Source organism: Gastrolobium bilobum, unplaced genomic scaffold (assembly GCF_033153095.1).
Source record: "Gastrolobium bilobum isolate Gb01-03AN ecotype WA unplaced genomic scaffold, APGP_CSIRO_Gbil_v1 utg5155, whole genome shotgun sequence".
Taxonomy (NCBI): Eukaryota; Viridiplantae; Streptophyta; class Magnoliopsida; order Fabales; family Fabaceae; genus Gastrolobium; species Gastrolobium bilobum.
Genome location: NW_026899054.1, coordinates 176,988 through 204,386, shown reverse-complemented (window position 1 = coordinate 204,386; position 27,399 = coordinate 176,988). Strand labels below are relative to the sequence as shown.

The window sequence follows — 27,399 nt, the reverse complement described above, 5'->3', positions numbered from 1 at the left end:
GCCCAAAGGCACCTTAATCCAGCCTATAGGTAGCCCTTTCCATGGCACCAACTCTCAATGAAAGCACCAATTGTTACGAACCTTAAGATCACCATCCCAAAAACTAGTTCAAAGGATAAAAGTGTCCAAGGACTTATAAACCCCACATTAACTTCCTATACAATCAATGTGGGACTCGTAACATACTCCCATACAATATGAGAGAGTAATATAACCCTTTAAATAAATATAGTTTTGTCTAAAAATAATAAAGAAGTATTGAAAATCAATTTGAAAAGTTGGAAGGAAAAGACAATTAGACAGCTTTAAAGAAAACAAGAAGGAAAAAAAGCTAATAGAAAGAGACATTCTAAAAAAGCCAAATTAACCTGCCATTGTCTCTGGAAAAAGCACCGTACTAAGAAGTTTTGGTAAAAAAAATTTCTAGTGAAAACACGTTTGAGAAGTAATGGAAGACACGTAGGTTGACCAATCCCGTATGATTAGACTACGGGACTAGGCTCCATGTTTCGTTGGAGAAGCTTACAACACTCGGTAATCCATAAGTAGAAGAGGAGGGGGGACCAAAAATATAGTAATCCAAAAATAAGGGAAATCATAAATACAGTAATTCAAAACAAAATGATGAAACATAAGTTACGATGGTAGAGGCCATTTCTTATATATTTTAAATATGAAGTTGTCTAAATAAATATGATATGTAAGTATTTTTAAACTCTTTTTGTGTTTTGAACTTATATCTTAAGGAAATTATTTGCTCATGACATAAGAGATAACTTTTTTATATTGTGGGACATTGAAATCCGTGCTATCCTTTTTTTTAACAACTGATAGGTCTCACCACTTGTTGTGTCTATGACATAAGAGATACTACCTCATGTGACATGAGAAAAGATAAGCCGTATATCTTATATAGTTATGTAACTTATATATTTTAAATATGAAGTTGTCTCGTTGAATTTTGAGTAGTGACTTATGTGAATTTTTTTACATGTTTATACATCATTTTGTATCTTGACCTTAAGTAGTAGAAACTTTACATTTTATGTCATTTTTACAATTTATATTTCTACCATAATCCCTTTCTGTTTTTACGTATAAACTCATTTTTGAATTTTTGATAATATTGGTCTTTATTATGTTCTTGTTATCCTTTAATTTTTTAAATCTCATTTTAAATTCTTTAATATTTTCGAATATATATGTGTACATGAGAAACGGAAATGATCCCCTCAGCCTCAGTGAGAATAAAGATGGAGACAAGGAAAGCACTACCGTACCATTCTTAATTACGAGTTAACTTGTAATGCCATATCAATATTAAAGCAGTAATTTGTATAAATAATTATATTAAAAAGTTTTAATTAGTATAAATAAATTTTAAGATAAATATAAAATATGAAGCTTTATTTTTTAAAAGCCTTTATAAAACAAATTACACATGTTTCATTTATATTTAAGAGTAATGTTATATTTACAAATTTTTATTTACAAACTATATAAGGATAATACATATTACTTGAGCATGTATTATCTGTAGTATATGGTGTAATCTGTATGAATTTGTAAATATAACCTACCATTATATTTAATCTCATTTGTTGGAGAATTAAAATCAATTTTCACTTTTTTCACAAACGCTGGACCCGTATTTGAAATCACACTGTTGGGCCTGTGAAAGACATAGTGTGATGGATGGAATCCAAAAAATCTGACATTTTGTCACCATAATATTGGCAATGCCATTCGCAAATAAGGCATATATATCTTATAGCAATCATATCATGTGATAGATAGATGCAAAGTTAATTGAATTGAAAGTTCGAAATGGCCTTGAAGGCCGATGCATGCAAGAGGAAAAAATAAAATTTTTCTTTGCAGAATATATATGCACATCAAGATCATGCTTTAGGAAAGCATGATGTTACCTTGTTCGTGAAATCACCAGATGATCAAGGCCGGTCTGAAGGGTTCAGACCTTCTAACGTTGATCCACACCACCCATTCGTCTAGGTGCAAAACTCCTTCTTGTGAAGCCACCAGATGATCACCACAAAGAGGCTTCTAGGCGCTCTATGTGTGAAGATGGAGGCTAGGTGAAAGTGTTTGAAAAAGTGAAGCTCTCAATGTGAAAGCTTCACAAGTGGCGCAGGGAGAGGAGAGAATAGGCTAGGTTTTCAGAAAAACCCTTGGAGGAACTACTGATCACACAGGCGCATAAGAGGAGAGTATTTAAAATAAAATACCAATCAGATTTTTCTCCTAAAAATCTAATCATTAGGCGCCAGATTGGAGAGAGAAGTGGAGTTGTTTTATTTCAAAAATTGCTAACAGTCTCCTAGAATATTCTCTTGAGAATTGGTTCAAAACCTATTCAAAATTTTGATCAGAAATCTTCATAAGATCAGCTATATGGTGCGCCCCATATAGCCCAAAAAGGTGACCAGATACATCTGAGTAGTTGCATTCAAATTTGAATCAACTCACAAAGATTTTCTCCCAACTGACTAAATCTTCTGGAGCTGATTTTGATGAGCAAATCTTGCTCACCAACAACCCAAATCAGCGCCATATATGGCCTTGGATCTTGTCCAAAAGATTCTCTCGTGATACTAGTGATTTGTTCCAACAAGATCTCATTTTATCCTTTTGTTATGAAATAACCTTTCATAGGCAATTCAAATTCAAATTCAAATATTTGAATTCAAACATTCAAATATTCAAATATTCAAATTCAAATGTTCAAACATTCAAATTCAAAATTCAAAATTTCAAATTTCAAATTCAAAATTCAAATTTCAAATTTCAAATTTCAAATTCAAAATTCGAATTTCGAAATTCAAATTCAAAATTCAAAATTTCAAAATTCAAATTTCGAATTCCAAAATTCAAAATTTAAATGTTTGATAATTAATTTAACTAATTAAATTAATTAGTAATGTCTTGGACTATCCAAGCCCATTACAATGAACCATGCGCCCTCCACCCCTTTAGGTGGAGTTCCAAACAACTTCTTGGGCTAATAACTATTATTAGACCCAATACCTTTAATGCTAGAGCATCTAGACAATTAGGTGTTTGTGTGTGACCCATTAGGTCCAACTTAGTCACTGACATAAATGGGCTTGGGCCCAATAAGCCCACAACCCATCTAATGACAACATAGAGCACTAGATATGCTTAGTTACCCCAGAACTAGTTAGATTAATGATTTGATCATCCTATTAAACATATTTGGTTGCCGTATATATTTCCTTTCGTCTCGGTTACCTTCCCATAAAACCTAGGGTAAGGAAGCGTATCAACCCCTGTGATTTAGGGTAAGCTTTATTTGAAATAGGGAATCTTCAATTTACAGACTCTAAAGGCAGATCATCTCATGATCTCTTTTACTATGCATAGATTCCCGAGTCCCTGTAAATGTCATCCCAATTTCTCCGGTTTACAGATAACCTAATCTCTCACAGAGATTTGACGAATTCCTTCAGCTTATCACCCTAGCCCTGTGTTCTTTCAGGACAAGCCCAACAGTATACCTATGAGTCTCCATGTTTCAGGCAGACGAGGTGCACAATCAAAGCATGCCTTCTAGAACACAGTCTAGGTAATAACTTCTGGTCTTAGGAAAGACATACCCAAATATAAAGAGACTACTCTAATGATACTCTCTGTGAGAGTTCCTCATAGAGTCTCTTTGTGGGTCCGTTCAGTGCGAGCTATACCCTTATAGGTCCATCCACGACTTTAGCTAAGATATCTCCATATCTGTAGCACATGAGGTCTATACCTTGTATCCATATACAAATAGATAAGTCGTGCTAGTCTTACCCGAGATTATTGACCCCATTCTCAGTATCTCTAGACTAGGAACATAAAATTAGGAATAAACATCTGGTATTCTTGAATCCTCATGATTGTGATCTCATCACAGATACTCAAGAGATACCTATTTTATTCCACGGGGCTTATCATGTTATTCATAATATATTAATATTAATATCGAGACATAATTATGAAACAAGATAAAGAGTGCTTTTATTTATTTGCGACAATATTAAAAAGTTCTACATCTCTGTCCTTATTTAATCATAAGATTGTCTCTAGGACACCCAAATACTAACATGAATAACCCCGATTTTGTTATAATTTTTTAGACTGTAAAATTGTGAATCTAAAATCTTTCTAAACATTTCAAAAAAAAATAAAATCTTTCTAAATATCATTATTTATAATATTACTTTATCTGTTACTAGTTGTGATCCCTAGTATTTTGCAAGCTTAAATTTGTTTCTTGCTAGCGTTTTTGTTATAAATTATGCATAAATATCACTAAAAACTCTTCACTTCTCTGCTTATTATTATTTTATTTTATTTTGAAATGAAATGAAACGAAATTGACAGGCATTGCACCGCTACCGCACATTCCAAGTTCCAACCCCACCCTTCCTAATTCCTATCGGTAGAGGCAGAGGCACAGAGGCAGCTTTTTTTGGTGCGTCGCTAATAGACAGTCTCTTATTCCATTATTAGATGCCTCATCAGTCAAAACAGTACGTAGAGATAAAAAAATCACATTAATATTCAACTTTATATTATATCTTGTCTCCTTTCTATCTTTTATTCGTCCTCCAAAACAAATGTGGACAAGATGACGCATGATGAACCCTTCAAGCACCGTGAGTATATGAAGAACCCCACTACTCTTTCACTTCCTGATATGGAGGACTCATGGGAAAATTGGCTCTCTCATTTGGTAATCATTATTATTTTATTATTCATTTAATAATAACATTGTGCTATAGCTATAATGTTAATTACCCTTATTATCAATTTATGTTTAGATGTTGATGATCTCCATGTGTTAAAAGAGTATGATAATATTGGTTTTTTGCTAAATTTTTGTTCAAAGGGAATGAGTTGGAATTCTGCCACAGTCACTGCCACCGCCGCCGTCGTCAGTGGTTTATCTTTTGAAGAGATTGTAAGCTTCGACGGCCACTATTCCGATAGCTCCAATGGTGTAAAACAACACTACTCTTATTTGAAGACAATACAAGAGGAGTTAGCAAGTTATTGTTCATCTCCTTTGACAACAAAAAGGGCTCTAGGGAACTATGAGTCTGAGCCAAAGGAGAATAGAGTAACAAAGAAGGCCAGAAGCTCTTCTGAGGCATTACATCACATAATGTCAGAGAGAAAAAGAAGACAGGACATAGCCGAGAAATTCATAGCACTTTCAGCTACTATACCTGGCTTGAAGAAGGTAATTAATTAAGTTCTCCTATAATATTGGATACTCATGTTTCATTTTAGCGTGAACACTGTCACGTGAGAAATAGCATTAATGACCTGAACTCAAGTTGACAATCTAAAACCGAAACCAATAGTCAATAAATAAAAGATTTTAGTCTGGTTGCTAATATAAGCATGGATCAGTTTTAAATTAACAGCAGTAAGATATGGTATGCTAAAAATAATGTATTTTGTGATAAAATATTGAAACTAAGTTTAATTGAATCAATACTTAAATTTTTAACTGAGGTGCAGTGCAGTTATTTTTTTTTTTTTTTTTTGATAACAACAGTGCAGTTATTTTAGCCTTTTAGGAGCGTAGAATAGATAGCTTGTAAGGTTTAACGTGTTTCTAATTATATTTCATGTTAGAATGTTTCGGTACATAAACGTAATAGTAAGATTATATCAAAGTAAAATCTATTGGTGAGAAGTCTTTTCTTTTCGCCTTTTTAAACCATGAGGTGTGTCTAGCACTCATAATTTTTTATTCGAGTATCAATTTAGTCGTAGCCAATAGTCATAAAGTATTTCACAGAATTTTGAATTGCAAATAAAATTCATCCAGAAATAATTTCGTTGGCCAACTAAGTGTTAACTTGTGAGTTATGGTTTCCTCAAGCTTACAAATAATTCTGGCCTTGAACTTGACGATTAGGTTATATATAATTTTTTTCCAACTATTACAAGGGTATACAAAAATGTGTGTGGATGAAAACATGAAAAGACTCGCCATAATAACAAATGAAATTAAATCTCATAATTTCGATCGCTATTAGATAAATTAAGAAGATTATGTGAGTTACGATTTAAAAATTTGTGTAGGGACCTCCAGTCATATAAAGTTATATGTCTACTTCTCTCTCTTTCTATGATCTTGTCGTGTGAAATATTCACTCAAAGAGAGTGTCCAAATGCATTGGACGAACATCATTATTTGCATTATTCATAGAAAAACCAAAACTTAAAAAGCAGATTTTAATAATGTCTATTTTTTTGCTTTTTGACCTTTATATTGCACATATGTAGACAGACAAGGCCTCTATACTTCAGGAAGCCATTAATTACGTGAAGCAACTTCAACAACGCATAGCAGTGCTGGAAAAAGAGACAAACAAGAAAAGTATAAAGTCATTGTTCATCAATAAATCACACCTTTGTTCGGTATCATGTGAAACAAAATCTAATGGTTATTATGGAGCCTATGAAGTGCTCCCTGAAGTCGAAGCAAGAGGCTTAGGGAAGGAAGTGCTCATTAGAATCCATTGTGAGAAACGAAATGGCATCTTGCTCAAGTTATTGGCCCTATTAAAAAATATTCATCTCTCAATAGCCAGTAGCAGCATATTGCCATTTGGAAACTCTATTTTCAACATTATCATTGTTGCTCAGGTAAACCACATTGCAAAAATATAGGTCCATTTTCTCAAGCAATATAAGATTACATTTCAAATATACTATTAATAATATTAGTATTATGGGTATCATCCCATTCAAAACTAATCGTATTTTTGTATTGATGTATAATGGTTTGAAATTCTAAATTATTATAAAGAATCGATTCAACTCAAAAGTTTAAACTGTTCGGTGAGATTACATTAATGATTTTTTATACTTTTCTAATAGTTTAAGTCGTGGATGATGCACAAGTCCAACTACCTATGCTAAAATATTCCATAAGACTTAATTAATTATTAATTAAATCGGGACGGTTAAAATTGAATCTATGATACCGAGTTTTTGATACGTAAAAAATCAATTCAACTCAAAAATTTAATCTATTATGTGAAATTAGATTAATGAATTTTTATATACTTCACTAACAATTACTGCTAGAATTATATTGCAGATGAGCGAAGAATACAAGTTGACGGTGAACGATTTGGTGAAGACATTGAAACAGAATCTTTTTGAAGTTGTATGACATGCAACTGTGATCCATGCTAGCGAATAATACGAGTTCTCTAATCCTTGTCGGAAGTTCTTATTGTTTGAGGAGGGTAACTACTTTTTTATTCTTTTCTTTCTTTGAATCAGTTCAACAGAAACAAGTAACAACACCGATGTGTTAATGTCGTTTAATTTGTTTTCGTATTATATCAAAAAAACGAAATTATGTGTGTACTTTTGGTTTAGTTAATTTGTTGATTCATCAAATGCATATTCTACCCAAGTTAAGTTATTAATTTAAATAAAAAGTTCTATATAAATATGACTACGTATATTGCATTGCATAAGGTATGCGTTCATAAGATTTCCACCTTTGTTATTTCATTTTGTAAAATTTAATTGATTGGTGTCATGGGAGTGTGGAAATTTAATTTATTTGAGAAGATCTCGGATATTTTACAACTTTTAGTGACAGGGCCCCATAGATCTTGTTACCTTCAATTATTATTTATAATTATTAATTATACTGTGTTGTAAAACAAAAAAGAGGAAAGGAGAATTTTCGATTGCAACGTAATGCTGAGGGTTGATTTTTGTCATTTAAAATTAACTATAATTTATTAGGGAAATTTTTTTCTTAAGATGTTAGGGATAAGTTATCTTATGTCAGTAAAATAAAATTATAAAAGAGATCCATAAATAATTGGAGAGAAAAAAAGAAAGTGAAACTCATCTTTATTATATGGGTAAAAAAATATATTACCTTATATTGAATGAGATAAATATAACCCAAATTATTATTATCGGTTATTGATAGTAAATGTTATGTTAGACAAGGGAAGATTGGAAGCTGAAGTTATTCGTTTGGATGCAATTTTTTTTCTCTGAAAGCTGTTTTTTTTTTAGAAAAAAAACATTTTTTACTATAAATTTATTTGAATATTTGTTTAAAAAAAGTAGAAATTACAAAAAGGAGAGTCAAAAGACAAATATTTTTTAAAAATATAAATAACTAACTTTTATAAAAAATATTTGCAAAATAAACAAGACTTTAACTTTTTTTTTTTAAAGACCAAATAAACGAATTCTAAGATCCAATGCACCAGTAACTTACCTAGATTTATACAAATAAATACTAATAAATTTATATAACTATGCAAAATATGATATAATATCAGTTTCAATATATTTTATTTTCTGTTCAGCGTCGTATTTTTCTAGAAACAACCAGACACGCCGTATATTTATAAGCAAACAATTTTGAAAATTATCTCTTCGGTTTTAAAATAAAAACTATAAAACTTAAAAGCTAAGGCAATGAAAAAATAAAAAAGAAAAAAAGAAAAAATCAGCCCAATATCATTAAACCACAACGTAATATATTGTTGGGATTTGCTTTCATCCTGTTACCCGATAGATGAATAGCTTTTCCTGCACAAATAGAATTATGGAGGGGCCATTTTAAAAAAATAAAAGAAAAAAAAAATAAAAGAAAAGGGGATTTCCGATGTATCAGCAGGATATGATTTCATTGTTATGTTGGCTTTTTGACCCTTATGCCCCTTAATTAATAATTAATTACCAAATTGTCCCTCATTCAAAACTATTTCGAAAATTTACCCTCCCCAACAAACATAACACCAATCTGCCCCTGTTTGACCGTTGACCACGAAGCCTACCCGGGTACACCATTACCTACCCGGGTAAATTTTGAAACTTTTTATCTACCCGAGTATGTAGTGGTGTACCCGGGTAGAGTTCTTGAATCTGGGAAAATGTTTGAATTATTTACCCGGGTACGGAGCAGTGTACCCGGGTAAATAGCGTCCAGAAACCCCAATATGTATGGGTTTCGGCCATTGTTGCGAGGTATAGGGTTTTTGAAACCCCAAATCTTTCTCTCTTACCCTCTCTAATCCGAAACATCACACATATTTCATCTCATCATTTCAGAAAGCTGAATCTTGGGGGGACATTGAGATTACATCTCCACACTCCCATTTTGTGCTAAAAAATCCGAACCAACCTCCAAACCCAAAACCTAGATCTAATTTTTGTGTGAAAGATGAGTTCAAGTCCAAACATGGTTCCTATAGTTGTTTACTACAATGGGAGGCATTTTGAAGGTCCGAACGGTGTCCGATTTGAAGGAAAAAATAAAACGATGAAAATCAAAGTGGGCACTACATGCAATGAACTGAAGGAGAGAATTCTTCAAAAAATGGGGTCAGAAGGCATACATTCCATCCACCGCATGATAGCCAGGTTAGAGACTGTAGTGGATATGGATACAATATACTACATTGGAAACGATATAAATGATGATGAAGATGTGGAGTTCGTAACAGATGCGTTTGTTGAATGGAAAGTATTAAAATATATTGAGATATATGTTGAAGTTGATGTTGGACAATCTTCATCTTTACCGGTGCATACAACCACTACTGCACACTGTACCGGTCAAGAAGATACAGTTGTACGATCTTCTGCACCTCCTCAGGTAGCATGGGATGAGGATGAAGAGGATGAAGACGAGGACTATGTGGACAGTGAAGATGAGGGAGAACCTGAAAGTGCTATTCCAGAAGGTGATTCGTCAGACACTGACGTGGACGGTAATTTTGAGGCTGACATGAGCGCCGTAAGTCTCGGTACCCCAGCCTTGTCACCACTTCATGTCGACCCAGTCAGTAGTGGTAAGTTATTAAATTTGAATATTTGCTTTAGACAATTTATTATTTGTGGTAAGTTATTAAATTTGACATGATCTTTAGATGCAGGGTCTGAGGAGCCATTCTGGAATGAAAGCCAACATTATTCATTCATTAACTGGGCGCACCCTAATGACGAGTTGGAGATCCTATATGGCGATGATGACTTGCACGGAGGTTGGAAGTTAGGAGATCCGTTATTTGTGCAACAAGAATTTGGGTCCAAACCAGAATTGCAACATGCTGTGAAGATACATTGTATGAAGGGGCGCAGGACAGCCATAGTTGAAAAAAGCGACGAGTCAAGATTTGTTATGAAGTGTAAAAACCATGCTGACGGTTGTCCCTGGTATATGAGGGCAATTAAGCCGAAGAAGGGAGCTAACTGGGTGGTCCGTAAATGGGGTCAAGGTCACACATGCCTAAATCACGGCCTAGCACAGGATCATAGACAGTTGGATTCAAATGTCATTTGTGCGGCTATAATGAGTATGTATTCTACTGTTTATTTAATGATTCAGATTAATTGAGAATATGGTAAAGTTAATTTTTTTTTTTCCAGATATGTTAAAGGAAGATCCATCCACAAGACCAACAAGTCTGAACGTGCGCAAAACGAAAATTTCATTCATTCAAATTTTGAATATCCAGTACAAAAACATCCATGCAATGTAGGTAAAGTTCCTAAATGTACCAAAATGACTACATTACATCAAACTAAATCAATGATATGAAACCCTATGGACACACTAATCCGATGCCGTGTCCTCCCCATTCTCTTCATCCGATTGTGTGTCATCCCCATTGTCATCATCCTCCTCCTCCTCCTCCTGAGTATGGGCACCCTCGCCAATTAAACCCTCCAAGCGTGAAACCCTTGTGTCCAACCGTGCAACCCTTGTGTCCATCTGGTTTCGCCACTTGCTCGTGCTCTGTCTATATCCTCTAAAGTCAGTAGTCAGATCATATAAGGATGCCATGACATGATCAAGTGTCCATCCACCCTCAGGAGGAGCTGGTGGTCGCCGACTGCGGGTGGGACGTGTCGGTCTGACATCAACCTCAGCAACGCCATCATCATCGTCATCATCATCAAGGCCTACATCATAAACCATGAAAAACAAACTTCAATACCACATTAAAAATTAAACAACACAAAATTGCATAAACTCATAAAGACCAACACATCACCTGCAGGTGCATCCTCCATCTCAGCATCGTGGTGGAATGGGATCTCAGGTGGTTCTGGTGCCTTCTTCCACGTCCAGATACCCGCTCTGTTCGGTAGGATCCCACACTGCTTCAGGAGCCTCTCACCAAATATAGCATTCCAGCCTCTGGCGGTCTTCAAGGTCTCTGTTGCCATAGGCACTCCAAATCTACGCAGAATCTTCAGCACCAGAAATGCAAAAGGCAATTCAGCCTTCTTTGACTTGGCTGCCTTCCACATCAGTATGCATATGTAATGCCTCCAGTTCACCTGCTGACTGTGAAGGAGGGCCCACAGGATGACAAAGTCCCCTTCCAGCACCTTTGAGTGATTATGCGGGCGCTGGAAAATAATATGTGTCACCACATAATGAAGAATGCGAGCAGAAACTGACAAGTTGCTAACAGGATAATGAGCAAAATGACCGGGCTCAGCGTCTGCCCTCCTAGTCTCTGTAACAATGGTCTCCCGGTTATAATCACCAAATATATGATGGCTGTCTCCATCATATAGTGCTGCTCCTGTGACACCATCAAAATCGAACCCCAGTAGCTCCGTCCAGATAGGAGCAGTCATGATGATATCAATCCCGCAGACACGGGAAGTCAGCTCGCCTTGCGAGTAGCCAAGGTTCTGGTAGAAGGCTCTTACCATAACCTCCGAGTATGGGCACCGCATCTCCGCCAGGTGAAGTAAATGTGTCTGCTCAAGAAGCGGCACGATGTCAAAACGCTCTAGGTTGAAGAATGCCGAATCCAGTGATTTCGGTTCGCAGATCTTCCGGGTCATGAAAAACTTCACGAACTTCTCGTGTGAAGGAATGTCATCCTCAAACAAATATCCGAACGTCAAGTCCGGAGCCTGACTCGAAGCAGCCTGGGGCTGAGAGGATGACGACCCATCGTGACGACTCTTGGTTCTTCTCTCGGAATGGGTCACTGGCAGCTTTGAAACGCGTCGAGAGGTCATTGTGTCACACTATTAAACTGAAAAAATAACCAAAGTCAGAAATTAGATACATGTTAGGGTTAGGGTTAGGGTTAGGGTTAGGGTTAGGGTTAGATTCAGGGTTAGGGTTAGGGTTAGACAAATTGATAAAATAATTCGGACAGAATCAAATGATATAAACGAAAATACAATGAATCAGAACAGAAATCATAACATAATTGAAAAAACTGAAAAAAAAATGCACCTTTGATCGATTTCAATCGGTAGAAGGCAGAGAGGTTGCAAGGTCCGCGAATGATGATCACAAACAAGACGAATTAGTGCAAGATTATGCCTGAAATCGCTCAAGATGACACTCCTCCAGCAGCTCTACTCGGGTACCCCTTTTGTGGGTTTTCGAAATGGGGCTGCTGGGGTATTTTAAAACCCTACCGTCGATGTTTACCCGGGTACACTGCTCTGTACCCGGGTAAATAATTCAAACATTTTCCCAGATTCAAGAACTCTACCCGGGTACACCACTACATACTCGGGTAGATAAAAAGTTTCAAAATTTACCCGGGTAGGTAATGGTGTACCCGGGTAGGCTTCGTGGTCAACGGTCAAACAGGGGCAGATTGGTGTTATGTTTGTTGGGAAGGGTAAATTTTCGAAATAATTTTGAATGAGGGGCAATTTGGTAATTAATTATTAATTAAGGGGCATAAGGGTCAAAAAGCCTTGTTATGTTACATGATAATTGGATTTTCCTATATTGTTCCTGATGTAACGTGTTGTCAGCTTTTGCGGGCATTTTAGAAAAGGTTAAAGCCCATATCCTTTGTATTAGAAAAATTGACAAACCAACAAACAGCAAGAAAGTCGCTAGTTTATTTTATTCTTATTTTTTTAAAATTTCTTTAAAGTGGTAGAATTATGCATGTATAATTAGTTATAGTATTATTATTTAGATTTTAATGTTTGTAAAGTGAATGTAGATAAATTATCTATATTCACTCTCAAAATGACATTATTTTGAGTTAAAAAATTATAATAAAAAAGACTATTATAATCCTAAAATAAAATATAATTACAAAAACACCTTGATTTCCGTCACAAAACGATGTCGTTTTGAACTCAATGTAGATAAGTTATCTATATTAACTGTAAAAAAGCGAATCCTATTATTTATAGAATAAATTATTTTAAACTTCCCTTAAGGGGCCGTTTGGTACATGACTTATCTTAAGATTCCTGAAAAAATAATTTTTTGTAAATTTTAAATTTTCAAATATTATCATAAACTGAATGTAAAAATCATATTTTTAAAAATCAAGATTCCCGGACAAAAAAAAAATTTCTTGTACCAAACGCCCGCTAAATTTATTATATTGAAACACGATACCCTTCTCTTTCACAAAATAACCACATACCTCTTTTATTTGTGACGTCGGTGGCAGATATTCGATAAGGTAAATTTAGATGGGTCCCAAAAAAAATTGCCCACCCATGCAAATTTTATTTTATTTTCACCTCTATCTTTTTGTTCCCTTTCTTCATTCTACCGAATTGAAACCCACAAACTGTTGGCCTTTTTGTCCTTCAATGTATGAGGTCCAACGTTAAAACTTGGGGCTCAATAGACTTGAGACTCAATTAATCCTAAATCTTCTTCTTCCCCCGTATAAGCATGAGTTGTGGGATGCAGGTGAGGTTGTCTTGAGAGATTTTTAGGGTTTTGTGAGAAAAGCTCAAAGCTTTGATTTTGAAAGCACTTTTAGGAAAAAGCTTGAATGTTATGTAAGAAATTTCGTAAGATAGGATTATATGACATTAGAATACCAAAAAGTTTAGGCTTATTTGTTGAAGACATGATTCACATGATTCTTGATTTCTTGACGGCTTTCTTGCTCTTGTTTGATCTAATGCTCCTGCAAGATTGTTGAAAAGACTAGGATCTTCCTCTGCAATTCACACTACTCCCTTATCACAACCGTCGATGGGGCAAGTTGTGGAGTAACGGTTTTCTAACACGTTGTGAATGCAGATGGAACCTAGCCAAACTTATTAACCCTAGTCCATTCCCATCATGGGCCTATGAGTTAGGCTTACACTGTTACCCACACTAATCAGTTTACAGATATCCAAGCCCAAACAAAAGGATCACTTAATTAAATGGACTTTATACTACACCCCATATGGATCATGAATTAGCCCGTTTTTTATAAAAGAAGAAGAAGAAAAACTACAATCGGTTGAAGCCCACAATTATTATAAAAATTTATAGCATGTTATACCTCCTTAGAGTATATGTATGTTTCGATCAATCTCGTGCTCCATTCTAGAATACTAATCCGCATTATATTTATATTAATTGGGACCACCCTAATTATGAACCGGATGTTGTTATTAGGGGAGTGGATGGTTTTTGACAATAAGAAGATGTTGATCAAGAATTCAATAGTAAGAAAGCGGTGGAGAGTGAATCATATCTTATTGTATGAAAGTATATTATACTTATTTACAAAAAAAAAAAAAAAAAAAAGTATATTATACTATTTTGTGGAGGAAAGTATGAAAAATAAGTTGCAAACGTAGTGCGTTAATCATTTCATATGGTAGGTACTTTTTTTGTTGATATTTGAAGGTACTTTTGTGCATTAATCATAAGCGCAAATTGTGTTAATTATGTGGTCAATACATTTCCTCCATTAATAATAAGCACCTTTTCGGACTTTAAGTACTCTAGTGGTATGTCTTGATGCATCCCAAATTGTCTCATGACGCAATTATGTTGATGAAACTCGATAATTTGAAAACAAATCGTCGGTGTGATCACCCTACAAAGATTGCTAATTTCGTGAATATGATCCAACAAAATCAAATCACAATACAAAGTTCATATAATTTGCAAAACACATATACATAATTTAAATAAAAAAAATCATAACTAAATGAGTACAATTAAATAAAGAGTAAATACCCTTTTTGGTCCTCAGCAAATTTCACGACACCCGTTTTAGTCCCTAGCAAATAAAAAGGCCCATCGTGGTCCCTAAGAAATTCAAAATGGACCCATTTAGTTGAAATCGTAGTCCCTCACAAATTCAAAAAAGATCCATATTAGTCCCTAAAAGGACTAAAATGGGTCCATTTTGAATTTTTTAGGGACCACGATGAGCCTTTTTATTTTCTAGGGACTAAAGCGGGCATTGTAAAATTTGCTAAGGACTAAAAAGGGTATTTACTCTTAAATAAAATAAGTAATATCTACTATTATCAAGTGGTTGGTCATCATGTCAAACATCTCTCTATTGCATGGTAGGTCATGGAAAATCGTCTTGTGATCGATCCACCTACAAAGTATGATATTTATTAAAAAAAAAACCTTTGCATAATAGTAATTGAATCAAAACATACATGTTGAGCTAACATACCTTACACAACAGGTGTACTATATCAAAATCGGGGAGATCTACAATAATTAAAGGAGAGATAATAGAGAATCTAGCCCACGCCTACATCTTCAATTCTACCACTGCACCGAAAATTTCAACTTGATATGGTGCAGTGGCAACACACAACTCGTGATATATAGGTAAGTCAACACTACATATCCCCAGCTATATTGTCCACATACATCCAAATTAAGGTGAAATTGTAGGTATTGGAGATGCACTTAACCACTTGTGTGATCTACAAATAAGAACCCATAATAAGGCATAATATTATATATGCCTGGATGAAACATATAAGGTCCTCTTCACCGTTAACAAAGCCAACAACATTCACAAAATGTCGTTCCAGTCAAGAAGTCCTAAAAGGGGCATCCTTCAACTTGGTTGTAGTCTTTGTCCTCCTAAGCAGTTGATGTACCATATGTATGAGATCTCGCGCCTTGACATTATTGATGACAGGTAAACCATATGTAGAAAGATCAATAATCATAATTATATCCTCAAATGTGATAGTAACTCTCTCTGAGGTATATGAAATATGAGTCTCTGGTGATTTAAAATGATGGCTTTTTGACCCTTATAACTTTTTATTAACAATTAATTACCAAATTGGCCTTTATTTTTAACTATTTCAAAAATTTAACCCCCTCAAAAAACATAACACCAATCTGCCCCCCTGTTTGACCGTTGACCACCAAGCCTACCCGGGTACACCCATCCCTACCCGGGTATTTTTTGAAATTTTGTGCCTACCCGGGTACACCCCTCCTTACCCGGGTAGGCACAAAATTTCAAAAAATACCCGGGTAGGGAGGAGTGTACCCGGGTAGGCTTGGTGGTCCACGGTTAAACATGGGCATATTGGTGTTATGTTTTTCGAGGGGGTTAAATTTTCGAAATAGTTTATAATGAAGGTCAATTTGATAATTAATTATTAATAAAGGGTTATAAGGGTCAAAAAACCTAAAATGATAGTTAAACACATCTAATGATAATTAAATTAATTAATATCACCCTTTTATATATATATATATATATATATATATATATATATATATATATATATATATATATATATATATATATATAATCTTACACCAGTGTAAGAGTAATAACCGTTGATTTTCATTCATCAAATGGCTGTAATTAATTACATTATACTCATTAATTAATTATTAATTATAACTATTAGATATGTGAAAATCAACGGTTAAGATTGAGTGTAAGAGTTATTACTCTTAAATCGGTGTAAGAAGATCCTGCCACACACACACATATATATGGGTCAGGATCATTTTACACCAGTGTAAGTTATACTCTTAATTTTGTCCGTTGATCCCACTTATATCTAAGGGCTCAAATTTTTTAGTAATGTGAACCATTTTATACAAGTGGATCAATAGTCAAGATTGAGTGTAAGATTTCTAACTCTTACACCGGTATAAAAATACCTTGTCCCTATATATATATATATATATATGATAGGATCAGCTTACACCGTGTAAGAAAATTAATTCTTACACCAAATTTTAACCGTTGATTTCCATACATCTAACGGTTAAAATTTATTGAGAATTAATAATTAATTAATTAATGAGACACAATAAATCTTAACTGTTAGATGCATGTAAATCAATGGTTAAGATCTGGTGTAAGATTTATTATTCTTACACTAGTGTAAGATGATCCTACCTATATATATATATATATATATATATATATATATATATATTGACGAGTCAGAATTTTTTAGGGTTGAAATTATATGTATTATAAAATTCATATTTAAAATTCATAGCAGTATAAAAATAAAAAAATTTAATAGAAAATTATATTAAATTTTATCCACTTGTATTTAATGATTTTAATTTATCCATAACATAAACAGTTAAATATAAGTGAAATCAATAATTAAGATTGAAAATATAATTTATACTAATATAAAATGATGCAATGATATAAATAATCATTTGATGCGATGATGGTTTCGTTTGTGTCGTATTTGTTGTTAGTCCTCTTATAATTATCATGAATAAATTTTGAAATCGCATACAAACCGAGCAATACTTAATGTACTATTGGTATTATTATTTTTTCCATAATGTTTCGTCGTGATGGTTAATTACGTTTATGTCATATTTGTCCTTTTTCCTCTTATAATTATCCGTAAATAACTTTTAAAGTCGCATTTAAATTCAACAATACGAAAAAGTATTTCTCCGGTCATCGGAAATAAAGTTATGTCCAATGATCTTAAAACGACGTCGTTTTGAGTTATAAGATTAAAAAATTATAATAACAAAGACTAATATAACCCTGCAATATATTATAATTACAAAAACATATTGATTTTCACCCAAAACGACGTCATTTTGAGTTCACTGGAGATAACTTTATCTCCGGTGACTGAAGAAATTCTTTACTCATACATAAAATACTATTGTTATTTTTTTCTTCACGATATTCCTTCATCTGATAGATAGAGTAATAATTTTTTGAATTCTCCAAACACACACACAAAAAAGAATTTTTATACATAAATTTTATATTAAACCAAAAATTACATATATAAAAACTCAAAGACTTTTTACTTCTACTTATAGTTAATTACGCTGATATTCCATATGTTATTCTATTTACTTTCTTTATGTTTATATTTTCCTATCATTTTTTAATATTGTTAGATCAAAATCTCAATTAGCTTGATTATTTTTCTCTTCTATTAAGATTCTGATCTAATGATGTTAAAAAGTAATAAACAAAAATAAGCAAAAAATAATAGATAGAATATCCTATTCATTTTTATATACAATAAAATTCATTGATTATTAAAAAAAGCATATGTTCGATTATTAAAAAGGAACTAAGGAGATGTTTGGTAGAGAATTTTTTTTTTTATCCGGGAATCATGAATTCCGAAAATATAGTGGAAAATAGTTTTTACTGGAATGTTACTAAAAAAGTGTTTGGTAGGCTCACATTTTCCTGAGAATATTTGGTTAATTTTACTGAATTTGTGTTTGGTTGATTATGAAATATTAGTGGAAATATAAGGTTATTTTACAATTATACATTTTGAACAATCAGAACTGTCTCTCTCTTTCAAATCGATTTTTAGATTAGTTCTTCTCTGGGTGTGTTACTTTCCCCTCATCTCTTTCTTTTTTGTATTGTTATCCATCCATCTCTCTCTCATCAGCTGCTTTCATTGTAGATGGCTTTTTAAAATACGAGAACCCCAAAACTAATGATGAAATGGAAGGGAACACAAAATGGAAAGTTTGTGTCTTTAAAATATGGATCCATTAACATGCAAAATGCTCCACCGACCGGTACCATAAAAGATGCACATGCAAGCCATGGAAAACGAAGGTAACCCAGAAGCGTTGAAGGAGGGAGCAGCTGCCGTAGGTTAGGTTTTGTTACCAGATATTTGCGAACACAACTTCATCGATAGTACAAAGCACAGGGTTAATGTCGTCCACCTAATAGTTGTTTTTTCTTACTTCCCCGGGCAATCATTTTTTCCAACTAAACCAAGGAGTTTGAACAATGGTGTTCGTACTTCACTTTGCACATAATCAAGAAATCTGGAAAAAAAAAATTTCTAAGAAGATTTTAACTTTTTGGGCAACCAAACGTGGGTTTTTTGTTTTTCCTACCATGCTTTCCGGGGCATCCATAAATAATCTGCATACCAAACACTATCTTAAGGGAGTGTTTGGTAGGAGAGAAAAAAAATTGACACGAAGAAGAAGGTAAGTAAAAATATATGGTCATCTTTGGTAGGAGGAAAAGTTAAAAGGGGTTGACACAATTTTTTCCCATCTAATTATTTTACACATAGACCAAGAGTAAAATTTTACCATGGATGGGATGGAAAAAAATTTACTTTTGTAGTGGTAAAATTTTACACATAACATCACTAAAATTCATCCAATTTTTTTAGAAAAATTTTAACCTACCAAATATCTTTTTAACTTATCTTGCAAAAAATTCTTCCTGAACAAATTTTTGTTCCTGATAAATAAAAATTCTTATACCAAACAAAAAATTCTTATACCAAACACCCTGACGATCAATTCATTGACGAAAGACGAAAGCAGTATACGATCTCCACAATAATTGCACAACTTGATGATGCCATGACGACACTCCTCCAAAGAGATAAAAGTGGTCCCTCCGAGTCCGACTGCACGATTTGCACGATTTTCATTCTTACTCTTATATAATATTAAAATTTTATCAAGTCTTCTATAATTAACATTTATACTATTAAATTAGAGTTTTATTAGTGTTATGTTACATGATTTAAATGTTGTTTTCAATACACAAAAAAAAATAGAGAAAGAAAGTGAAATGATGAAAGAGAAAGAAAAATATATGAACCTCACTTTTTTAATCTGTGTGTAGAAAAGTGATATTATATCATATCATATGATAAACATAAAACCCGTTAAATTAAGGGGATAACATATCTGTCTTTAGGCAAAGAAATACTATCTGCCATATAGAGAAATTTTAAGTGGGCCACCATCCCTATTTTTCTCTTTCATTGATTTCTACTCTTTCTCTTAGTTTTTTTCTCTGTCTATCTTAGAGGTTTCAGCATCTGTCATTTAAAAGGACACAAGTTGTGTTTTTTTAGTGACTTACACAGAGTATGACTGGTCATATTCTGTGTAATTCTGAAAAATTACTTTTTTTATTTTACACGTCAGCGATGTGACTGAGGAGAGAGAAAAAAAGTAACTTTCATAATTTACACAAAGTATAACCGGTCATACACAACTTGTGTCCTTTTAAACGATAGTTGTTTTTCTCAAAAGTTAATAATGCCAAAATTATTGGATTTTATTTATGGGAAGGGATATTCTTACTACTAAATTTTTTTACTACTAAATTTTTTTACTACTAACTCATTACCTATCTAATCACCATTGGATTAATATTTTTTCTTTTTTCAAAAACTTTTTAGTATTCTCTTTCTTTGATTCAATGGTGATTAGATAAGTGATAAGTTAATAGTAAAAGATTTTGGTAATAAGAATATCTTCCCTCTTTATTTATATCTGAGAGCACAGCCAGCGTGTTTGAACTCAGCTTTTCTCTTCTTGAGTGGGAAGGCCTCCACCACCATCACCTGTATGGTCCCACATAATATCATATCGTTCGTCAAGAAAACAAATTCAGTGTGATTGAACGGCTGAAAATTAAAGTAGCATGAAAAACGAGTAATTTCCTGTCTCCATCCCCTACCTAAAATATGGGACACACCTACCCCAAGCTACACTAATTAGCCTCTTATTATTATCATACCCGCATCGGAATTCCACAATGAAAAATCATAGAACAAACAACATTTCCTAAATTCTAAATGGAAGAGTCATGGGAGAATTGGGATCTTCATATGGTAAAACTTATTGTAGTACTCAAATCTCACAACATGTTTGAATGTGTCACACTATAATATTATATCATAGTTTTTTTTTTTTTTTTTTTTTGTAGGAAATGGATTGTCACGACGATTTCTTTGAAGAGTGTCACCCTGAAGATGATGAATTCTTCAAAGACATCATCCTTCAGCAGCCAGCAGCTTTATCATCTGAAAGTGAAAGTGATAACTCCTTTCATGATTCATCCAATATTGTCCAAAATAATTCCGATATCCCCACGGTGGTCGTTGCAGCCGCAGACGGCGGTGTTATATCCCCTCCTCATGGGAACATGGTCAAAAGTAACAGCTCCAACTCCATTATAGTGTCTCAACAAGGTTCCAAAAGGCCTCGTCGCTCGTTGTCTCCAAGGACATACATTTTATCTTTTGATAACTCAACAATGACACCATCTACCCCTGAACCTTGCTTCAATAATAACCAATTATTGGGCACTGAGGGAACAACTTTGCCCTCAAAACGGACCCTCAAAAGCCAAAAACCTGAACCAAAACAAGGAGCAATAAAGAGAGCTAGAAGCTCTTCTCAGACTACCGATCACATAATGGCAGAGAGAAAAAGGAGACAGGAACTCACAGAGAGGTTCATAGCACTTTCAGCTACAATTCCCAGCTTGAACAAGGTAATTTGTTAACTCAATTTGATGTTTGTTGATGGCGGAGTCTTTAATTTGTCAATTAATAATAAAATAGTATATGCTAAAACATAAAATCTTAATTTTAAACTGAATTATTTTTGTAAAGAACCTTGGGATACACCACCCAAAAATTAGCTTAAAGGCTGGGAGTGCCCAAGGCCTTGTAAACTCCACATTAGTTGTACATACAACCAATGTGGAACTATATATCTCAACACGCCCCCTCACACGAGAGCCCATTGGGCTAGAAGAGTGGACAGTGCAACAGGCCCAGCCTACCTGTGTTAAGATACGCCACAAGAGAAAGTGGGGGGCGGCGAGGCTCTGATACCATATAAAGAACCTTGGGATACACCACCCCAAAAGCTAGCTCAAAGGGTGGGAGTGCTCAAGGCCTTATAAACTCTACATTAATTACACATACAATCAACGTGGAACTATATATCTCAACATTACTGTGATAAGATCTTTTATTATATTGTTTTATTTATGTTGTACATCAGTATATTATATATGTTAGAAGCAGCGGTGGTTACTGGTTATTTGGTTATTCTGTATTAGTGTAATCTTTACCATCAATTCTACCATCCACGTGTTATTTAGTAATTGTAGCATACTTATTTTACTAATTTAAACATCAAATCATAACCTTTACAAATAAGGATCAAAAGTTAAAGTTTTTTTTCCCATTATTTTAAAAAGCATATGTATCACTTTGTATTAAAAAAAAAAAAAAAAAACATGTATCACTGACCCTCCATTAATTCACAATCAGCGCGTGTCCCACCATCTATTATTGCGCATAGAACTCTATCATTTCATAACATCTGTTGGGTTTGTTTGAAGAGAGTGTGTCGGTTTATGTACGAGTATATGTTATGAATCACTTTAACCCAAAATTTTAGAATATTAGGTAATAGCTTTTTTAATATTTTTTATTTTATTCTTTAACACCTCACGTAAAGTCTTTTAGGCTTAAAGCGTGGATATGACACAAGTTTATTTCTTGGGTCTATCTTGTGCTTTTCTTGATTCTACATGAAAGTGAGGGGGCGTTGAGGATCGAATTCGTGAATTCATGGTCACTGAAGCTCTGATATCATATTAAGAACCATCTCAACTCAAAACCTTAAGGGGACGTTTGGTTCAGGTGAATTTTTTTTACTAGAGAAATGGAATTAATAGGGATTAACAGGAAAAATGAGTTAGGTAGAAAAGTTAAAAAAAAATTATTTGGTTGAACAAAATATTACCACACAAATTGATTAAAGTTATTGAAGTCTTTAAAAACGTTGGACCAAACGTTGGCTTCATGAAATTTCAATTTGTATTGCCAGGGGTTATCATAAGAAAACTCGAACCAAACGGCCCCTAAACTATTAGGCGAAGGCTTTTTTAATACTTTTTATTTTATTCTTTAACAGAGTATGATATTCTAATAGACCAGTCAGCAAAAAACACGTGGCTCTATTAAAATCAAAAATTGAAAAAATAAACTTGAACCCGCTGGATTTTACATGTGTAGACGGACAAGGCTTCTGTGCTTCGAGCAGCTATTGATTATGTGAAACAACTTCAAGAACGTGTAGAGGAACTAGAAATACAAGACAATAATAAGAGGGGTGTAGAGTCAGTGATATTCATCAAGAAACCCGATATACGAGGAAATGAAGACAACAACAACTACAGTGAAACAAGTACTTCTGATTATTGTAACATCCTCCCTGAGATTGAAGCAAGAATCTTGGGGAAGGAGGTGCTCATTGAGATTCACTGTGAGAAAGAAAATGGCATTGAGCTCAAAATACTGGACCACCTTGAAAATCTTGATCTCTGTGTCACCGGTAGCAATGCCTTGCCATTTGGGAATTTCTCTCTTTACATGACTATTATCACTCAGGTATATTATATATATGCATCATCAATATAGAGTTTCATGTTCTATATATATATGCATGAAAACTTGAAATGTTGAATTGATATACCAATTAATATATTTATATATATATACATTGCAGATGGGTGAGGAGTACAAGATGACAGTGAATGATCTAGTAAAAAACCTTAGACAAATGCTCTTGAAGTCACCAATGTCCTGCGACAGTGATCCGTACTAGTGTATCAAATAACAAGTTGTTGTGTTTGGAATTGGAAGTCTTGAATTCGTTTCTTCTTTTGATTTTAGTTGGGTTTTTGTGTTGATCATAATAACATCCGTATTTACACTTCGCATTTACATAATCATCAGAGACATATTTGCTCCGCCAATTATAATAATAGAGCAGAAATTGGACTAGCTAGGCATTGTTGGGATTGATTGATTAATATCAATGAGACCCAAAATGGACTTGACATTATGAGAATTAAAGGTGAATAAGTGGGAAAGTTTATGTTTGTTAGGTTAAATAATCAAATTATTTAACTTCACGATGAATCAAGTTATGTCCGTCCCCACTAGGGGTGGCAATTCGTGTTTATGGGTCGGGTTCGGGTCGACTTGTGTCTGACACGAACACGAATAGCCTCAACCCGAACACGACACGATTAACAAATCGTGTTATAAAATTCAACCCGTACACGACCCATATATAAACGGGTTGACACGATATAACCCGAATTTGAGGGCAATCTGTATTTTACACGATACAACCTGACACGACATGACCCGACACGATCCGACCCGACACGAGTAAACAGAAAGTGATATTAATTCAAATCATATTAAAACTGTTCAATCTAATTCAAATCAAAATAACTTACTACATTGAACTCCATCAATCCAACATCAAAACATAATTAAATGCAACCTACAACAAATGTCTTATTCTTACAACAATTTCTTCCACCGAAATACAAATTAAGATCACAAATTCAAGATCATTTAACTGATGAAAAATTTGAAATATAAAAGTCATTAAGCAACAGAGTAATTTTGAGCGCCATGATCAGCTATTGAATGTAGATTCATGTCCATGATATCTTCTGTCAATTCTTCCAAAGCTATTGCTGATTGCTCTATAAAAATAAAAATCAAATGAGTTAATTAAAATCCTTAAAATAAATAGTTAATGAATAAGTGATTGATAATGTATATTACCTTGCTCTCCATATAACCAATCTCTAGTGCAAATCAATGCTTCAACTATGTCAGGTTTGAGTGAACTTCGGTATTGATCAAGTACTCTTCCTCCAACACTAAAAGCACTTTCCGAAGCAACACTAGAAATAGGTATCCCAAAAATATCTCTTGCCATTGCAGCAACTTCTGGATACCTAAATTGATTAGCCTTCCAATATGATAACACATCCAAGCTAATATTTCTTCTGTCAATCCTTGGATCCTCTAAATATAATTCAAGCTGAGTCTTTTGTGGCACAACCACTTCATGAAAAGTATCAAATTCCTAACAATATTATAAAATAAATAATATCAATAAATATACAAAAGAATATAAACAATTACAAGACAAATAATTATGTTAACTTACACTCAAAACATCTCGAGATGTAGTAGAAATTGAGGTTTCATCAATTGTCTCACTCCCACCATCTGTAGCCCTCCTTGTTGAAGAAATAGATGAATAGTTTCTGATTCCATCATTTGCATACTCATTAAACAAGGAAACCAATTTGTCTTTCACCTTTGTGGATTCGTTCACCCCATCATCACCATACAACTTATTGTAGCACCATTCAACAAAACTCATCTTATATCTAGGATCCAAAATGACAGCTATGGCTAAAATCATACTAAATTCAGACCAATATTTGTCAAATTTAGTGAACATCTTTTCAGCCATATTCACAATATAAGCATCATCACTTTTCAATCCTTTTTGTAATGTCAGATGTGCAGTAAAAATATAAGGAAAGTAAAGATTTGCAGTTGGATGCTTGGTTTTAGAGAAGACGCAAGTAATATCATAAAATACATGCAAGAACTCATTGATCTTTTCTATCCTATCCCATTCATCTCTAGATGGACAATATTTGTAGTTGGAATCACTTAACTCAAGGTGCATGAAGGCACGTTTATAGAAGAGTGCACTATCAAGCATGAGAAAAGTAGAATTCCATCTTGTTGGAACATCTTGCCTACAACCTCTTCTAGATGCAAGAGAACTTTGAGCAACACACTGCAAAAATTTTTGTTTCCTTGCTTGTGACCCCTTCACATACTTAACACTTTCCCTAACTTTCACAATAGATGCATCAACCTCTTTCAATCCTTCTTGAACTATCAAATTTAATATGTGAGCACAACATCTCACATGAAAAAACTCACCATTGCATAAAAGTCCACCTCCAATCAACAGTTGATCTCTCAAAAATTGAACACAAACATCATTTGCAGAAGCATTATCCAATGTAATTGAAAAAAAATTCCCATCTAACCCCCAATCCTTCAAAAAGGTGTGAATTTTTTCAGCCAATGAGATTCCAGTATGTGGAGGTGGCATAAACCCAAAATTTAGAACTCTTTTATGCAGATGCCAACTCTTGTCAACAAAATGTGCAGTCAAACATATAAATCCATCAGTGTTTAAAGAAGTCCATAAATCAGATGTTAAACTAACTCTGCTGGTATTCTCCTTTAACATATTCAAGCATCTATCTTTCTCCCTTTTATGCAACTTAACACAATCAGCCTTCACTGTGTTTCTAGTTATAATATTCAAATCCGCACGCAAATATAGAAGAAGAGTTCTAATGCCTTGCCATTCAGTAAATTGAAATGGCAAATCATGCATAATAATGGCAGCTATCAATAACTCCCTAAATTTCTCATGGTCAAATTTAGGCTCTAAACTGAAGGAGCTATTTTGAGTTGAAAGCATCATCTGCCCAACATCCCTAGTATCTCTTCTCACACATCCATCCAAATGTCGCTTTAAATTACCAGTGCCATATTTACTATCAGCCATGTATAATTGATCACAATACTTACATTTGGCTTGAATTTTACATCCATCCTTATTTATTGGAATGCGCTCGAAGTGTTGCCAAACCTTGGATACTAACTTTCTCGGTTTCTTTGTTGGCGCCTTTGTGCCTGTTGACCCAGCTGTATTATCACCCTCAACATTTGCATCTTGAACATCAACCTCGTGATCCATCATATTCTCTCCACTGTTGTTGTGTGATTCAAAGTCCATCTACATGTAAAAAGGAGAAGTTAGAATATCTATTATATAAATGAGAAAGCAAAACTCAGAATTTACATATATTATATATGATCACAAAGTTAAAAAGTTTCATGCACAAACTATTCCAATGCAGTTCCAAAGACTAGTGTAAGCAATATCAACTTTAAAAATACATGGCAATGCAATAGGAAATGTCCAAGTGCTAATGCAGATTGCCAAGTCTCTAAAAAAAAGACATGTTTGTAAGAACTACTGCCAACTATAGCAAGTAATTTATGGAACCAGGATTATGGAAACTTGCAGCGAAGACCAAAAAATTAAGAACTACTGACATGTTTGTAAGAAATTCCCATTCTTCCACTTCTATACTCTAATCAGTTTCTTATGCTTTCAAGACCAAAAGTTTTCTGCTTTAATTTCACTTCATTGATCACCTAATCGTGACCAAGCTGCTCAATGTAGACTACATTGACAAGCTCGGTTTATGCCATCAATAGGGGTCTAACATTGCTTATTTATCTCACATATTCCTCGTCCAAGTAATCAGATCACAGGACAACTAAAGTCTAAAGAAAAACTATTTTCATGCTCACTATAATTCGATCTTCACATTAAGAAGATATTTAGAATTTTCATAGTTCCTAAGCCACATTAATGTTTTGACTTAGATT

The 27,399-nt window shown here is 33.9% G+C and overlaps 4 protein-coding genes across 4 annotated transcripts; 2 read left to right on the top strand and 2 right to left on the bottom strand.

Moving 5' to 3' along the window:
* The first annotated feature begins 4,648 nt into the window (after positions 1–4,648).
* LOC133286632 (transcription factor bHLH18-like) lies at positions 4,649–7,216 on the top strand. Its single transcript, XM_061484070.1, has 4 exons — positions 4,649–4,753; positions 4,910–5,263; positions 6,322–6,684; positions 7,142–7,216. The coding sequence occupies exons 1-4, from the start codon at positions 4,649–4,651 to the stop codon at positions 7,214–7,216; spliced, it is 897 nt and encodes a 298-aa protein (XP_061340054.1).
* Positions 7,217–10,549: 3,333 nt separating this feature from the next.
* Positions 10,550–11,180, bottom strand: LOC133286615 (uncharacterized). Its single transcript, XM_061484047.1, has 2 exons — positions 11,085–11,180; positions 10,550–10,992 (listed from the first exon to the last, which is right to left on the bottom strand). Exons 1-2 carry the CDS (start codon positions 11,101–11,103, stop codon positions 10,643–10,645), a joined length of 369 nt encoding a protein of 122 aa, XP_061340031.1. The 5' UTR covers positions 11,104–11,180; the 3' UTR covers positions 10,550–10,642.
* A 9,658-nt stretch (positions 11,181–20,838) lies between these two features.
* LOC133286631 (transcription factor bHLH18-like) lies at positions 20,839–23,698 on the top strand. The gene is made up of 4 exons (XM_061484069.1): positions 20,839–20,901; positions 20,997–21,566; positions 23,107–23,481; positions 23,600–23,698. Exons 1-4 carry the CDS (start codon positions 20,866–20,868, stop codon positions 23,696–23,698), a joined length of 1,080 nt encoding a protein of 359 aa, XP_061340053.1. The 5' UTR covers positions 20,839–20,865.
* Positions 23,699–24,495: 797 nt separating this feature from the next.
* On the bottom strand, positions 24,496–26,737 carry LOC133286630 (zinc finger BED domain-containing protein RICESLEEPER 1-like). The gene is made up of 3 exons (XM_061484068.1): positions 25,070–26,737; positions 24,679–24,985; positions 24,496–24,596 (listed from the first exon to the last, which is right to left on the bottom strand). Exons 1-3 carry the CDS (start codon positions 26,735–26,737, stop codon positions 24,496–24,498), a joined length of 2,076 nt encoding a protein of 691 aa, XP_061340052.1.
* Positions 26,738–27,399: the final 662 nt, after the last annotated feature.